Below are 16821 nucleotides of genomic sequence, written 5' to 3' on the forward strand. Positions count from 1 at the left end.
TATTTATTTATTATGTATACAGAAGAGGGCACCAGATCTCATTACAGATGGTTGTGAGCCACCATGTGGTTGCTGGGAATTGAACTCAGGACCTCTGGAAGAGCAGTCGGTGCTCTTAACCTCTGAGCCATCTCTCCAGCCTGTTTTTGTTTTTTTACATACAGAGTTGACATCATTAGTGTCACTTTGAAAAGTTGGGCACACTTTTTCAGGGCACATGGTTTTTTATTTTAGAAATCTTCAAGTATACATACTCAAAATAAAGAGTGATATAATAAATTCTCATGTATCCATCATCTAGTTTCAACAATTATGATCAGTTTTGGGAATCATGTGGTTTCTGCTTTGTTTTGTTTTGTTTTTTAGAGACAGGGTTTCTCTGACAGAGCCTGTCCTGGAACTCACTCTGTAGAGCAGGCTGGCCTCTCACCCAGAGATCTCCCGGCCTCTGTCTCCGGAGATCTGGGATAAAGGCGTGCACCACCAGTGCCCTACTTGAAATTCTGCTTAATTTAGGCATTTTCTTCACTGCCCCCCCCAATTTTGGGGGGCATCCTGCAGGACAAATTTGTTTTAAAGAAAATTATGGATTCCATGGCATTTCACCCATAAATACCTATAATTGCTAAGGATCTAAAACTTAACAATAACCATGCCGTTGTTACACCAATCAAAATTCAGTAACTTTTCTAATGCTATATAATATCAACAATAAATAGTAAGCTTCCTAATTGTCTCACAAATGCATTTATTTTAAAAAGTCATACAAGACAGTGCATGCCTGTAACAGCAGCACTCAGGAGGCAGAGACAGACAGATTGCAAGTTCAGGGCTAACCTGGGCTACCTAGGCAGTTCTAGGCTAGGCTAGACTGTACATTAAAAAAAAATTGGTCTTAAACAAAGAGTATTTTTTATCCTTTAATTGTTCCAATTAGGTCACAGATGGGTCCACACCTTGGGGACCATTGCTAGCACTTACTGTTTCTTCGAAACCTCATTCCTTCATTAGAAACACTGAGTGAAACAGCCCACGTTGTGGGTTTCATTACACGGTCTGTAGAATCTTAACTAGTTCTGCTGGCTGCCCTGTTTCGCGCACACCACACTCAACGGACTGAGAGGACTGTTTCAGTCAGGACAAACTCCTTTTGGCACTGTGTGCTTCCTTGGGACTCACGCTTGGGGTGTCACACTTGGGGTGTCACACTTGGTGCCCGACTCTTCCACCAGTGGGGGCATCGTGGCTGGATGAGGAGAGCTCATCCCGACCCCTCCGTTAGACCCCCGGTGACAGTTTCCGTCATGGTTGTAGCCACTGGTCTTTTCCATCCTCTACTTCCCACTGTGTCACTGAGTAAGACCGGGCATTTATGCCACACGCCAGCAACTGAATTCTTTTTTTTTCTTCACTCTACAATCTCACCTGCTCTGTTCTGCGGTAGGTTGCTGTTTTGAAAACAAATTTTAAGCTGAGCATGGTGGCACAGGCCTTTAATCTCAGGACTCTGGAGGCAAGAGGCAGATGGATCTCTGTGAGTTCATGAGTGCTTTTCTGAAACTGTTTTACATTTCCTCTCCTGTTTTTAATGACGATTTTGGTAGGGAGTGCTCTGTAATCCTATTCTTGCTTTTCTTCAAGCTAATCCATTTTTCTTGGCTGGTGTTCACTGATACATTGTTCATTTAGAAGAAACTGCTCAATACATGGGTTCTTGCCGGGACTCCTATGCAAGGAAACCTTTTTTTTTCCCCACAAATACATCAGTGAAGACGCTTCCCTGGCAGTGCCTTGCGGGGAACTTTCTCAGTGTCCTGAGTTTAATTCATTTCATGAATGAATCAAGGGTAACTAACCTCTGGGAGCTGGAGGGATGCTGGGAGGCTAAGAGCACTGGCTGCTCTTCCAGAGGACAGGAATTAGGATCCCAGGGCCCAGCACCCAGGCCAGCAGGCTTTCAACGCTCCAGGGCATTCCACACCCACTTCCGGCTTCTCACTTGTCCCATACACGTAATTAAAAAGAAATAATAAATAAACCTTTTAAAAAAAGTAAACTTTGAGGAAGAAACAAAATTCTGTTCACCTTTCCACGGTCAACACCAGTTTAATCTGTGCCTTTGGGTAACGCCTTTAAGCTCTCATAGGACAAATTTTATGATGTCAATATATCAATATTTGACGCAGCGCCCTGCACACGGCACCGCCCAAACAAGCCCCGCCTTGCTCCCGCCACCACCCGGCGCCCCCCGCCCCGGGGCCGGGTCGGACCCGCCACGGCGAAGCCCCTGCGGGCGCCCCCTATCGGTCGAGCGCCATCACCGCGCGCTGCCACCACCAAAGGTCGCCCAGCTCCCCTGCCCGCCGCTTCCGGACGCCCGCCGCCACGCCCCTCGGATGCTCAGCAGGGTCGGCCTTCTGCACGGGAGGGGCGTCCCCAAACTCTGCCAGCGCGCCTCAGACCAGGGGACAGCCAGCGTGCCCGAAGTCGCCGAGCCTCTCCTGTGCGCACGGGAGGAAAACGTGGAGGACCAAGGCGCTGTTTACTCAGACCCGCCCGGCGCAGTCCGCAAACCGGTACACCCCTTGAACGTGCATTCTCCCGATGTGTGAACTCCGGTGATCTGTGAGATGGGGGTGGGCGCGCATCCGCCAGGAGTTAGGAGTGGGGTGCATATGATGCAAATACATTGTATGCATGTACATAATTCTCAAAGAACTAATAAAATATTATGTTATGAAAAAAAATCTGTCTATGAGAGACTAAGACAAAGAAATAAGAGTGATGAAGCCCTGGCAACCCTCCAAAAGTCACCCCCATTTTAATGCTGTAGTCCCCCTCTTGTCCGCAGGGAAGACCTTCTAAGGCATTCTCCAAATGTCTGAAACCAACTCATGTACAGTATGTTATTTTAAATGTATAAATAACTATGATAAAGCTTAACTTTTAAGTTAGGTGCTGTCAGAGGTTAAAGCAAGAGTCTTACTGAACGATAGTAAAATGTTATAATGAAAGTTGTTTAAAGCTTACAGATTATTGACTTCTAGAGGATTCTAGTTAATATTTTCAGGCTTCAGTTGACTGGAAACCACCAGAAGTGAAATCGGGAATAGAGAGGATTCCTGTATTAAGAAAAGCTAAAGAATGCTCTAGGCTTTAGTGTATATTCTCGTTTTGTTTTCTTTTTTCTTTTCTTTCTTTCTTTCTTTATTTCTTTTTTTCGAGACAGGGTTTCTCTGTGTAGTTTTGCGCCTTTCCTGGATCTCACTCTGTAGCCCAGGCTGGCCTCGAACTCACAGAGATCCGCCTGCCTCTGCCTCCCAAGTGCTGAGATTAATGGCCCTGAATTAGTTGTTAATCTTAAAAATCAGATGCACCTCTTTGTAGCCTATTCCTGTGTGTATTCATATAAATAAGCTCAGATGAGTAGAAGTCGTAAGCACATAAACCCACGGAAATAGAAATTAGGGCTTGTTCACAATTCAGTTTACACTGCATTCTTCACTTTTTTTTTTTTAATCTGTAGAAATTTAAACAGCATCTTATAAATTTGGGGAATGAATGACGGCTTCCATTGCTAGACACTTACTGTTGGGGCACCGTGCAGTAATTAATGTATATGGTCTTATTTAACTTTGAAGTGCCTTGGGGACCCATTTCCTACACCACACCACCGAGTTACAGAGAGCAGGAGTATACACGCCCAAGGTCAGAGTTTAGAGTCTGACTCCCCCGCCGTTGCTCTTAGCCATTAAACGATATTGTAGGAAGCCCCAGACGTTTATCTCCTTTAAAAATACTGATGGCTGTGTCCCACCTCCAGAGAATGTGACTTAATTGATCTGGGATGTGGACCGAGACCCAGATTTTTAAATTACAGCTGAGTCTGATCTGAGACCACTTTAGAAGTGACATGACCTAAAGACCACTTTAGGGACGTGACCTAATGCTGGCCACTCCAGCGCTGTTCCATCCTGCCAATGAGTGAAGTAACTTCAAAAGTGTCTTTTTATGAGAAGTGAAGTTCACTGGGAGACATAATGAAAGAGTAATAGTTCCATTCCTCATTCCTATCACCTGTATTTACAGATGGTCGTTAGGACTGGTTCAGCATTGTGTTGACACTGACCTGTGTGTCTGAAGCTGAAAACTGAAGTTAGCAGTGTAGGAAAAGCCCTTAGAATAAAAGCTGCGACTTTTGTGGATGAGAACACTAGAGTCATAAACTGCTCTCCCCCTTCCCTTAGGTCAGACCGAGTTTAGCCTTTAAAAGAACAACTAGAAATGTCTGAGTCCCGTCCTCTCTTCCAGTTAATCAACTGTCTCCTCCACAGGCTGCCACCTCCTAGAGAGGACAGGCACTTCTAGGAGCCAGGTCTGTAGATGGCTGCATTTTTTTTTTCAAACAACGATCTAATAAAGCCATAGTTACACTAAAGTTGTAACTAGTAATTCCAACTACCATTCATATATGCAAGGTGCTTTACATGCATGTACACACACAGGTGACTTATCTATTATTATCTATCATCCATCTGTCTGTCTGTTTCTATCTACCTACCTATCTATCATCTATCTATCTATGTCTGTCTCTTTCTTTCTTTCTATCTATCTATCTATCTATCTATCTATCTATCTATCTATCATCTATCAATCATCTATCTATCTATCTATCTATCATCTATCTATCTAATTGTCTATCTTTGATTTTTACGCAGATCTATTATCCTCCAATCTGAAAGAGAGAAACTGAATCTCACAGAACCTAATCCCATTGCCCAAGATCATGTAGTTGATAAAGTAACAAAGATGGAGTTTAATCTGTCTCTCCCTGGTACTGCTCTCCTTTCCAGAAAACACTTCCAAGTGGAGAATGTGCTCTTTCAGAGCCTTCACATGTGATTAAAAACTCCCATGAAGTGACTCTGTCTGGAACAGTCTGTCATTATGATGTCTATTTTGACAGGTCTCCAGATATGGTGACCTTATATAATGGACCACATTTTTTTCTACCAAAACCATGCATTTCTATGCATGCATTTTCATTTGCTTAATCATATCTCCTGATATAGATACCTCAGATTTACCAGTTTCTTCCTGTCAAAGACACCTCACTGAACATTTTTTATGCATACATCTTGGCCCACATTTGAAACAATTTCCTCAGGGTACATTTCTAGAAACAGAATTGGATTACAATGTCAAAACCTTGCTGACTCACAGTCCCAACTTACTCTTTCTAGTGTGCTAACTTAAACATTTGTTAGCTGTGCACAGGATGTGCACGCCATTCACCTTCTAGCACTTTATCCTTTGTGAAAAACATTGCTAATTTGATAGCTTAAAAAAAAAGTCTCAGTCTTTATTTGCATTGTTTTGATTATAAGAAAGGTTGATAAATAAAAAATAAGTAAAGTTGATTTTTTAAGTGCTTTTGGTGTTTCATGGATTTTCATATTTGAATTTAACTCATACTCTTAGCTTCTTTTATTCTTGTCACATAGTTTAGTATTTTTTTCTGTTTGTACTTTGGTAGTTTTCAAATATTAACACTATTAAGCATTAATCCCATTTGCTGTCTGATACTTATTTTGTTTCTTCTATAGATTTAAATTTTTCATACGCAGAGTTAAATTTTTGGAAGTTAGCATATAAAATATAGGTTGCATTATTGCATTTTTATACATTATTTTTGTTGATCTTTCTCCCCCATTCTCCCTTCTCCCCAAATCCACTTTCAGGTTACATATCGTCTATTACCTTCTTTATCCATTTCTTAAGACCTCTTTCCCCCTTCTCGTGGTCCCCTTTGTGGCTTTGTGGCATATCCCACAGCCACACACATATAAAAATTAAAATTTAGTATAGGCGTATGAGAGAAAATGTGGTCTTCGTCGTTCTGAGTGTAGGTTGCTTTGTTTAATACAATTCTTGTTTCATTTATTTTCCTGCAAATATTATGATTTTATTTTTCTTTATAGCTGAATAATATTCTTTTGGACACACAGAAGTTTTAAGTTCTAAATGTTTTAATCTTTTTGGCTAGCTTTAATCCTAGAAGATTAAAATCTGGTGATTAAATGTTCTATTTTTTTTCCAGTCCAGTTTCAAAAAACGTGAACGTCTTGATTTGTGTGTGGTTTGTTTTAGTACATGGCATGATAGATTTAACTTCAATATTATTGCCCAAATAGTTACTTTTGTGATCTCTTTTGATTTGTGATGTTATCCTGAGATCTTTAATTCCTGTGGACTCTAATTTTTGCTTTTATTTTCTTTTAGAACACCCTGTTTCTCGTGACCGTATAAGGAAATGGTAAGACTGAGAATAATACCGTTCTCACCCCTGAAATGGCGATCAGCAGAGCTAGGGGCTAGACTCCTGGAGAACTTGAGAGAAAGCCTGTCCCGGGGCTTCTGAGGAGTCTCCATGCTTCCCTTTGTGAAAGACCCTTTTAGAATCAGTTTCTGTGGGAAGAAGAAAGAAGGGGAGCCGGGGATGGAGATTAACAGTAGAGGGTTTGCTTAAAACCAAACCACCACCGAAATAAATAAGCACACACTTAATTAAGAAAGGGGCTGGAGAGATGGCTCACTGCTTAAGGGCATTGGCTGCTCTTCCATGAGGACCCAGGTTCAATTCCAGCACCCACATGGCAGCTCACAATCATCTGTAACTCCAGTTCCAAAGAATCCAACACCCCTTTCCGCTTCTGCAGTCACTACAATGCACACAGTACATAGACATACAAGCAGGCGAAACACTCATACGCATAAAACTTTAAAAATAATAAAACAGGCCAGGCGGTGGTGGCGCATGCCTTTAATCCCAGCACTCCGGAGGCAGAGGCAGGCGGATCTCTGTGAGTGCAAGGCCAGCCTGGTCTCCAAAGCAAGTTCCAGGAAAGGCGCAAAACCACACACAGAAACCCTGTCTCGAAAAACCAAAAACAACAACAACAACAAAAACAATAAAAGAGTAAGGAGGGAAGAGGAAAGACACAGCACGAAGTACCTGGGATAGTCGTGGTTGGCACACTTCGTACTAGACCCGCACTTTCCGGGGTCACAGGAGTCTGCGCTGACAATCTCGTATCGGAGACTGCCTGAAGCTCCAGGTGAATCTATCAGTCTCCTTGCTTCTAACTAAGGTACAGCAGCTCATGAAATAAGCAAACGCCTTCTGTACAAATGGGAAAAGGTGCGGATGTAAACACCAAAGCAGATGAAAACAGATGCTAACTCCTGCTTTGACTGAGATGTACTTTAGAAGAGGCCAAAATTGAACAGTAAAGAGAAACACCAAGGACCTACAGCTGCAGTTCATGTGGATAAGTAAATAATAACACATTGCCGTCTTGTTTTTTTTTTTAAAGTGGGTTAAAACCTTTCATATTTATTTTTAATCACAACCCATTTACATTTATGCTTATTATTTAGACTTATTTTAGATTTTCTATCTGCTGTCCTTGTTTTTTTTTTCCCCTCCTTTTTTAGATAGTAAACATTCCCACCTTATTTGTGTGCGATGCTTTGCAGTTTACAAAATATTTTTCTCACAAGAAACTGAAAATGGGCACTAGGTGGCTCTGTGGAGGAGAACTCACTGAGAGCAAATGAAATCCAGAAAGCGTGCATTCCGTTGCTTCCCATGGTCGTGTGGGACTTGAGCGTTAGGGCTGGTAGAAGTAGTATTTGATGAGTATTGCTAGGTTTTCATTCCAAAGTCTGCACCAAATCAAGTCATGGTTCTTGCCTGGAATCCCATCACTTGGGAGCTGAGAGCTGGGAGGTCTTGAGTTTGAGGCAGCTTTATCTGTATAGCGAGGCCCTGTCTCAAGAAATGCACATTGCTCCAAATAAAGTGTACCTGCTGAGCGTGAGCACACTTCTCTGTGGCTGAACGGGCAATGGAAATAATGTGTACCCACTTTGGTTTTTTGTTTGTTTGTTGATAACATTTATTTGTCGTTGCTTTATGTGTGTGAGTGTTTGCGTGTGTGCGTGCGTACGTGTGTGCGTGCGTGCGTGTGAATCATGTGCATCTCTATGGAGGCCAGAAGAGAGCATCAGATACCCCGGAGTTACCCATATGTGAAACTCAGTATGGGTGCTGGGAACCGAACCTGGGTCCTCTGTAAGAGCAACAAATGCTCTCAGCTGCTCAGCTTTCTCTCCAGCTCTCTGTATCTACTTTGTTTTTATAGTTCAAAAATAATTGTAAGGATTAGTTACAATTTCTTGTTATTTATTATTGTTACTTGGTTTTGTTTGTTTGGTTAATTGGGGCCTCCTTATGTAAGAACATTATATCATCCCCATTAGCTGCCCATGAAACCCCTAAACATGTGTTTACTTCTTCAAATTCATTGTACCTAGTTAGCTATGAAAGAAAAAATATTTTTTTTTCTGAATATGTGGTGGTTTGAAAGAAGGTGGCCCCCAAAGGGAGTGGCACTATCAGGAGGTGTGGAGCAGGTGTGGCCTTGTTGGAGGAAGTGTGTCACTGCTTTGAGGTCTCCTATGCTCAAGCTACTCCCAATGTCACAGTCCACTTCCTGTTGCCTGCATATCAAGATGTAGCCAGCACCATGTCTGCCTGCACGCTGCCATGCTCTCCACCATGATGAAAATGGATCAAACCTCTGAAAATGTACACCACCCCAATGAAATGTTTTTCCTTTATAAGAGTTGCTGTGGTCATGGTGCCTCTTCACAGCAACAGAAACCCTAACTAAGACAGAAGTTGAACCAGATAGTGAGATGTAGAAGAGCATGTTCCCTGAAGGATTCCACAGGAGTCCCATTAGCACAGACCAGAATACACCTATGGCTGTGTGCCCAAAGTAAGGATTTAAAAACTGTCTTTGGCACTGGTGAACCAAAGGGGATGGATGGTATTGGGAGCCTCTTTCAGATCATGGAGGTGGGGGGTGGAGGAGTGGAGAGGGAGGGAGGTGTGGTGTATTCTTGCCTCTGCATGAACGTGGAGGTCAGAGGACAGCTTTCAGGCGTGGTTCTCACTTTCCACTTTCTTGTTTAAGATGCTGATGGTATCACAGGCTAGCTGGTCCTCGAGCTCCAAGGAGATTCTACTCTCTCTGCCTTCCATTTCACTTTGGGGTAGGGAGGGAATAATGTGTGTCACAGCCTCCTGCTTTTTATGTGAGTCCTGGGGAAACCCAGGTCCTCAGGCTTGTGGAGCTGCGGTGTTTATCTGTGAGCTGTCTCCCTGGCCTCAGGTTTTTTGGTGGTCCCCCCCCCCACCCGCCTTTCACAAATTACAACCTTTTGTACTTCTTTATTTCTACACGGGTGTGTGTGTGTGTGTGTGTGTGTGTGTGTGTGTGTGTGTGTGTGTGAGACAAAACCCTGTGAGGTAATGCTGTTCTCAAGAAAGACAGGGAGACCATGTTGAGATCCACGACAGGGAGCTGGGCATGGTGGCACAATCCTGTAACCCCAGCTTGTGGGAGGAGGCAGGAGGATCAGAAGTTCAAGGTCATCCTTGGCTGTATATAGAATTTGAGGATAGGCTAGGCTGTCTGAGGTGTAGCTATGGAAATATAGTGCACGCAACACAATACTAACCACACCTTCTCAGAGAATACACTTTAACTGGCTTATTTATTGAAATTGGGGGAGTAATCGCTGACATGTGCTAATTCTCTGTGAATAGTATTTTTTTACTCTATTTGTCCATTTCCTTCATTTATTTTCATTTGCTAACAGTGATAGACAAAAATGTTGATTATTATTAGGCCCTTCGAACAGTAGTAAATTAGAACACGAGCTACGAAACAGGGTATATACTAATCTGCACGCACCGTGACAAGCAAAGTGTAAGCCTCGAATGACTTAACCTAAGAAAAGCCCACCCCTCCCTCATGTCCAGTGTGGGCTAGCTAGTCTTTCTCCACCTTGTAGCTCTGCTGAGTAGACTGTGTGGCCCCCAGGGTCATGCACCTGGGCGAGAGAGATAGAGGAGCCCCAGAGACTCTCCAACGCATTGCCCTGGAAGTGACACCTAGCACTCTAGACACGACTACGTCCTTCCATGCTTACAGCCGCAAAGAAGGCTGGGAAACATAGAGAAGCCCACAGACGGTGGACAGCATGATAGTTCTGCCACGGTGGGACTGGAGGTGCAAGGACTCAGGGAAGGTACAAGGGAGCAGATTCATAGTTTTGTCAAAGATAGGCATCTTGTCTGAAATCTGCGCGTACAGTCCCTTCACATTCCAGCGTCACCAAGTCACCTACAACCTGACACACCAGTGGTGTTCCTTTTTTTGTTATCGAGTACCATTTTACCAAGGCGTTCCTGGAGCCAGTGGGCTCTTTCCTTTGTCATGTATATATAATACGTGGTATATATTATATCAGATATAATTATTTTAATATTTCTAAAATTAAAACTGTTTTGTGTTTTTTTTTTTTTTTTTCTATGTGTACCCCTGGCTGTTCTGGAACTCGCTCTGTAGACCAGGCTGTCCTGGAACTCAGAGATCCGCCTGCCTCTGCCTCCCGAGCCCTGGGATTAAAGGCGAGCGCCACCACCATCATAACTGTAAGACTTTTTAGTCTATAGTATCTCAATATTTGATCAATTCTGGATCTCTCAGAACAATTTTTTAAAAAAATTATCCTTTATTCTTTTTTCTCCTTTTTATACAATAGAGCCCTGGCTGGCCTGAAACTCCATGTATGTACACCAGATCTGCCTGCCTCAGCCTTTGCAGTGCTGGGGTTAAAAGTGTGGTCCACCATGCTGATCATATCCACCATCAACTTCTCCACCTACTCCCCTCTAACCTCCCACCTTCCCAGCCTCCTCCTTAAATTTTTTCTTTAAGAAACACCAACTCCAATCAGGGTTGCCTGCTGGGATGCAGGGTGATCTTGATGGCTTTGACCTTGTGCATTTCAAGTCACCATAGCTACAGTGAGTCCATGAGCGCAACCGCCAAGTCACGTCCAGCAAAGAGCGCATGAGTTCTGTGTATGGATTAGAACACTCACTGTGGCTACTGGGTGGGGAACAGGTAGAGGTGATGTGCGGAGGCCGGGGACGTGGAGACCAGTGCATCTGGTGGCCGGGATGAGGATGGGAGAACGGAACCAGAAGTTTGTTTTTATCATTGTGTGTATGAGTCGGCATGTACGTTTGAACACAGGTGCCCTTGGAGGTTCAGGTTCCCTGGAGCTGGGTTTCCTGAAACTGGAGTTACAGGCAGTAGTGAACCACCCAACCTAGGTGCTGGTAACTGACCTCGGGTACCCAGCAAGAGCAGGACACGCTCTTAGCCACTCCACTGAGTCATCTCTTCAGACCCTCCCTCAGCAGTCTAAGTCACCCCAAATATGCAGTCCCACTTGCCCCTCCCGAGACAGAATCTCTTTGATGGGAGTCGTCTGTTGTAAATGTATTTCCAAGCAGGCTCTGAATTAACTAGCTGGTATTTGTTAGTTTTTTTTCTAGAAAGCGAATTGAAGATCTTTCCAGACCGAAAAAGCAATGGGGAACTCCAGATAGGTAAGGCAATATTATATGGTCTTGTTTGCAATGACTGTGTTTGCTACATCAACTACATATAAGTGTTCTTCGTGGCTGATAGTTACATCCGCATCTCAGGTGTAGCTGCTGTCTCTACTTACCTGGCTTCACTTTGCCAACCATGTTACCTCAGGGGACTGAACACATGGAAGGTTAACTCTTGGTCGGTGGTTCCAAAATTTGTCTGCACATTAGGATCATATAGAGAGCTTTGCTACTGATCAAAGGCTGAATCCCATACCCAGAAATATGATTTAATTAGTTTAGGGGTGCAGCTTCAGGATTGTTTAGAAGCTCCCCAGATGCTTCTAATAAAGTTTTGAGAAGCGCTGCCCCAGGCGTGACTCCACATTCTTGAAGCTCTTGGGTCCATCCTGCAAGTTCACCTTTGCAGCCTCTTGGCATACTGTCCATCAATCAGCCTTTGAGCCTTTGCCCAGGACCTTTCTGTTCTGTGGGTCTCCAGCAGCCCAGACCTCAGTCTTTCATACTGTAGGATGTCTCCTCTTCTTCTTCTTTGGCTCCTGAGTAAAGCCTGGTTGTTTTTAGAGAAGTTTTAGATGTTCAGAACAATTGAGCATGGTTACTCCTCTGAAGTGCGATCCTAATTAGTCTTCATCCAGAGTCAGTCAGATATTGAGGGTGAAAGCTGAAAGATCAGAGAAGCAGAGCAGCCAGCCACTGGAGTTCTTACCTCAGACCGAAATGGGAAGATCCTGACTCTACAAATTCTCAGACTGAGTGGGCCGAGATCCTGTCTACCCGCCGTATATTCCTGCCTCTGCCTCCCTAGTGCTGGGATTAAAGGTGTGAGCCACCACCGCCTGGCTCTGTTTCTCTTTTAGACTGAGTCAATCTCTCAGGGCGGCCTTGAACTCCTGATCTCCCTGCTTCCTCCTCCCAAGTGCTGGGATTGAAGGTGTGTGCCACCACTACCTGGCCTCTATGGTTAACTCATGGCTAGCTCTGCCCTCTGATCTCCAGGCAAGCTTCATTTGTCAGAACACAGACAAAATGTCGTACAGCCCTCCTCTCCTCCAGCCTCCTCTCTGTCCGTTGTCTGATTTAGTGTGGTATTGTTACAGCAGAGGAGCCAGCCTCCATGCCTTCCTAGGGTTCTTTCCATGTCCTGTGGTTCTGTGGGGTTTGACAAATGCAAAATGGAGTACAGAGTAGTTCACTGCCTTAAACTCCTCTTTGTCCTTCATTAGCTTCCTCCCTAGCACCCCCAGAACCCCTGGCAACCCCGCTTTGTTTACCGCTTCTAATGTTTTGCCTTTTCTGGGCCGGGATAGAGTTGGAATCGTGCAGCAAGACTCCAGAGAGGCTCATTTCACTTGGAAATAGGCTCTCTGGGCTTCTCCATTTATGTTCATGTTTTGATATCTTATTTCCTTTTAACACATTCCCTGGGACCCACTAATACTCCGTTGTATGGAAACCTCGGTTTATCCACGCACCCATATGAAGGGTTGTTGCTGATACGTGGCAATTACCAACAAAGCTGTTATACAATTTATGTACAGGTTTTGGTGTCTTTCAACCACAGTTGGGTGGATGTCTGGGATTCTAGAACAGCTGCTGAATCAGTCGGCGAGTGTATATCTAACATTGTAAGGGACCCTAGGACTCTGTCCCAGTGTGTCTGGATCATTTTCTGTTCTCATTTCCCATGGATGAGAGACCCTGTTGTCGCTCATGTCCCTGGCAGCTTTTGGAGTTACCGGTGCTTTAGGTTTTAGCCATTCTCATAGGCATAGCTCACTGTTAGTGTGCAGATCCCTTAGGCAGGATCTGCACATGCTTTACAGCCTTCTGTGCGTGTCTCCTCTGGTGAGGTAATCCGGTTAGACCTCTTGACACGTTGTAATCGGACTCTTGTCTTCTTACTGTTTGTTAATCTCAAGTGTTTGTGGTGTTTTCTGGGAACTAGGGCTTTATCAGGTCAACACTGTCTTCCAGTCCGAGTCTGTCTTTGTGTCTTCTTAGCGGTGTCTTCACAGAGCAAATGCTTTGATTTCAATTCAATTCAGCTTATCTTTTTTTTTTTCTGTTGTAAATTCTGGTATCTGCAGCCTAATTGCCAAACCCAACACCACTTGGATTTTCTCTTACTCTTTTGAGACAGGGTTTCAAGTGTCCTAGACTGGCTCTGAATTCCAGGGGTCTGTACCCTGGAAGGATGATCTTGAAGTCCCCGATCCTACTGCCCTCTTCTCCCAGCAGCCTCTTCTGCTCTGACCCAAACCTGCCTAGTTCAGGAAGCGATTGTTCCCATTCCCCATCCTACCTCAGCAGGCTGCGGGCTTCAATTCCAGGGCTCTGTACCTTTCACCTCCTCCTGTGGGGCCTTCTCAGGGAACCCTACGCTGATCTCTCCTTTCTCCCTCAGCCTGGCACAGCAGGCTTACCTGGTTCACGGGGCTATTGGGACTAAATGCCATGACGTCTTTAAGTCACTTGTCGTGGTGCCTGGCACAGAGGAGCTGGTCCACAAATGGTTGTGGCTGACATTATTCTGTTAACCATTTTATTGTATGACCACCTGGTACAGGGGGTCACCCAAAGAGGGATCACCATGTAGACTTTGGCTTGTCTGCTTTATGCCAACTTGACTACAGATGCCACAGCTAACTCCATGATCTCAAAACTGAACTATCTTATCTCTAATAGGCTTCTTCATTTTAAGTCGCCATTAATTTTATCATTATTATAATCTCAATCTCTCTCTCTCTCTCTCTCTCTCTCTCTCTCTCTCTCTCTCTCTCTCGTGTGTGTGTGTGTGTGTGTGTGTGTGTGTGTGTGTGTGTGTGTGTTGAAGGACTACCCTTGGGAATCAGTTCTCTCCTTTCACTGTGGGATCTGGGGTTCGAACTCAGGTTGTCAGGCTTGTGCGGCAGGCGCCTCTTTACCAGCAGAGCCATCTCACTGGCCCAAGGTGACCATTTGTTCCTAAATGCAGTAGTCAAGGCAATTCTGTTTTAATGTCCATAGCTTATTTCTTCCTGGTGTCTGGAACTCGTAAAATCCCGTGAGAGACGAGGATGGTGAGACGGCCCAGCAGGTGAGGGCCCTTGCCGCCAAGCCTGACGACCTGAGTCTGATCCCAGGGACCCACACGGTGGAAGGACGCGGCCAGTCCTGCAACTGCCCTCACTTTCACACGCACACCATGGCATGTGTGTCCGCACACATAACGAAGATGTAAAACACAATTATAAAACGTCCGTATAGATGTTGAGCCACCTTTGAGGTGTTTATCAGCAGGATTTCATTTAAAACCATGCTTTACTTTTCTACTTCATTGACAGAAGATTGTTTTGGGGAAATCAAGATCCTATCCGCCCTATCTCTGAGACTGCTTTGAAGGCTCAGCTGTCCAAGAGACTTGAGGACCTTGCTCAGCCCAAGCTGGTCTCCCGACACTATGTCCCTAACAGGTTGGTGCTGACGTGACATCAGGTTGCTTCCTCAGGGCTCCACGAGGAAAACGAACTTAGAGCCCAGCTCTCTCACTAACCGTGAACTGTTGAACCGGAACCCAAGCTCACAGAACGTAGCTCCATTCCACTTCCCGGTGGTCTTTCTCTCCTCACACTTTGCATTTTGTAATTTACCCTGTTCAGCTTGCTCCTTTTCATTAGGAATCTTCATTAGAGTGACCACTAGTAACCACAGGACAGAGTCTACACTAGGCTGTTTTGAGATTTCCTCTGCCAGTGGAATTAATCCCAAACCTTTCACTTTAGCCTCAGCAGACTCTTCAGACAAGGGCAAAAGGCAGCCACTTTCTTCACCAAAATATCACAAGAACAGTCTCTAGGCAACATGCTAAAAGTCTTCTCCTCTGTAACCTCTTGAGAAAGCCCTCCCCCCCCCCCCCCCAGTTCATCAAATCACACTCAGCACCACTGTCTTCCATGCTCCTACTAGTATGGCTCATTAAGCAGCACTTAAAGCATTCCACTGCTTTCCTAATCCAAAGTCCAAATTCCTCCAAACAAAACCATGATCAGGCCCATCACAATACCCCACTAAGATAGAAGTACCAACGTCTATCTTAGTCAGGGTTTCCATTGCTGTGAAGAGACACCATGACCAAGGCAACTCTTATAAAAAAAAAAAAACATTTAATTGGGTTGGCTGGCTTACATTTTCAGAGGTTCAGTCCATTATCATCACAGCAGGAAGCATGGTGGTGTACAGGCAGATATGGTGTGGGAGAAGTAGCCAAGTCCTACATCTTGCAGGCAACAGGAAGTCAACTGAGACACTGGGTGATACCCTGAGCATAGGAAACTCAAAGCCCGCCCCTACAGTGACACATTTCCTCCAATAAGGCCATATCCACTTCAACAAACCCGCACCTCCAAATAGTTCCACTCCCTGTGAGATTATGGGGGCCAATCACATTCAGACTCCCACAGTTTGGTGCGGTTTTCCGGTCTCAACTGTAAGAAATAGCAAATCTGAGTCTTTTCTACAAAGTACTGTAAAACTTGTATTTAGGACAAGGAATTAAGATCTTTTTGTCTTTCCCACCTTGCAATACTTGCAAATGTTTTGATGCTCCCCACCTGGTAAAGCCTTAGCTTACTCAAAGTGACTCCTTTCCCTTTCCCCCATTTCCTGTGCATCAGTTCTTTTCAGACTAGCCAGCTGAGTGAGACTGTGAGGCCAGACCCCAGCCAACAGGGAAAAGACATAGCTGCCCCCTTAGAATAAAAACCGATTGCACTTCCTGTCTCGGTGTTCGCTCTCCCTGGGCACACCCTCTTGATCAAGAGTAAAGTTGCCTCGTCAGACACTTCGGTTGGAATGGTGGTCTCTGTCTTTACAACCCTGGTGGTCTAACAATACCACCGGCAAGTTTTTCTGGAACAAGATCAGTTCTAAGAATAACCTTGAAGATTTGTATTCTATTTCCTAATGCTTTGGCCTATGTGGGCTTTTTTTTTTTAATTAAGAGAATTTTAAGTGTGTGTGTGTGTGTGTGTGTGTGTGTGTGTGTGTGTGTGTGTGTATGTGTGTGTACAGAGACCAGAGGAGGACCTCAGGCATCCTGCTCTATTACTTTCCACTTTATCACTGTGAAACTGAGTCTGTTACTAAACCTGGGACTAGGCTGGTGGCCAACAAGCCCCAGAGATCCTCCTGTCTCTGCCCCACACTGGGGTAATAGGCAGGGTGGGTGACTGTCTCTGCCCCACACTGGGGTAATAGGCAGGGTAGGTGACTGTCTCTGCCCCACACTGGGGTAATAG

At 44.6% G+C, this 16821-nt stretch overlaps 1 protein-coding gene across 5 annotated transcripts in view; it reads left to right on the plus strand.

Moving 5' to 3' along the window:
* Positions 1-16821, plus strand: part of Spmap2l (sperm microtubule associated protein 2 like) — a 52433-nt gene that overhangs the window by 15967 nt on the left and 19645 nt on the right. The window contains exons 2-5 of one of the 5 annotated variants that reach the window (XM_042257548.2): positions 2187-2576; positions 6283-6316; positions 11471-11536; positions 14869-14997. In XM_042257548.2, coding sequence (XP_042113482.1) covers positions 2187-2576; positions 6283-6316; positions 11471-11536; positions 14869-14997 — 619 coding nt within the window. The remainder of the gene's footprint in view (positions 1-2186; positions 2577-6282; positions 6317-11470; positions 11537-14868; positions 14998-16821) is intronic. The other 4 variants (XM_042257549.2, XM_015990471.3, XM_042257550.2 and 1 more) reach the window with 4 other exon arrangements.

This window comes from Peromyscus maniculatus, chromosome 10 (assembly GCF_049852395.1).
Source record: "Peromyscus maniculatus bairdii isolate BWxNUB_F1_BW_parent chromosome 10, HU_Pman_BW_mat_3.1, whole genome shotgun sequence".
NCBI classification, from domain to species: domain Eukaryota; kingdom Metazoa; phylum Chordata; class Mammalia; order Rodentia; family Cricetidae; genus Peromyscus; species Peromyscus maniculatus.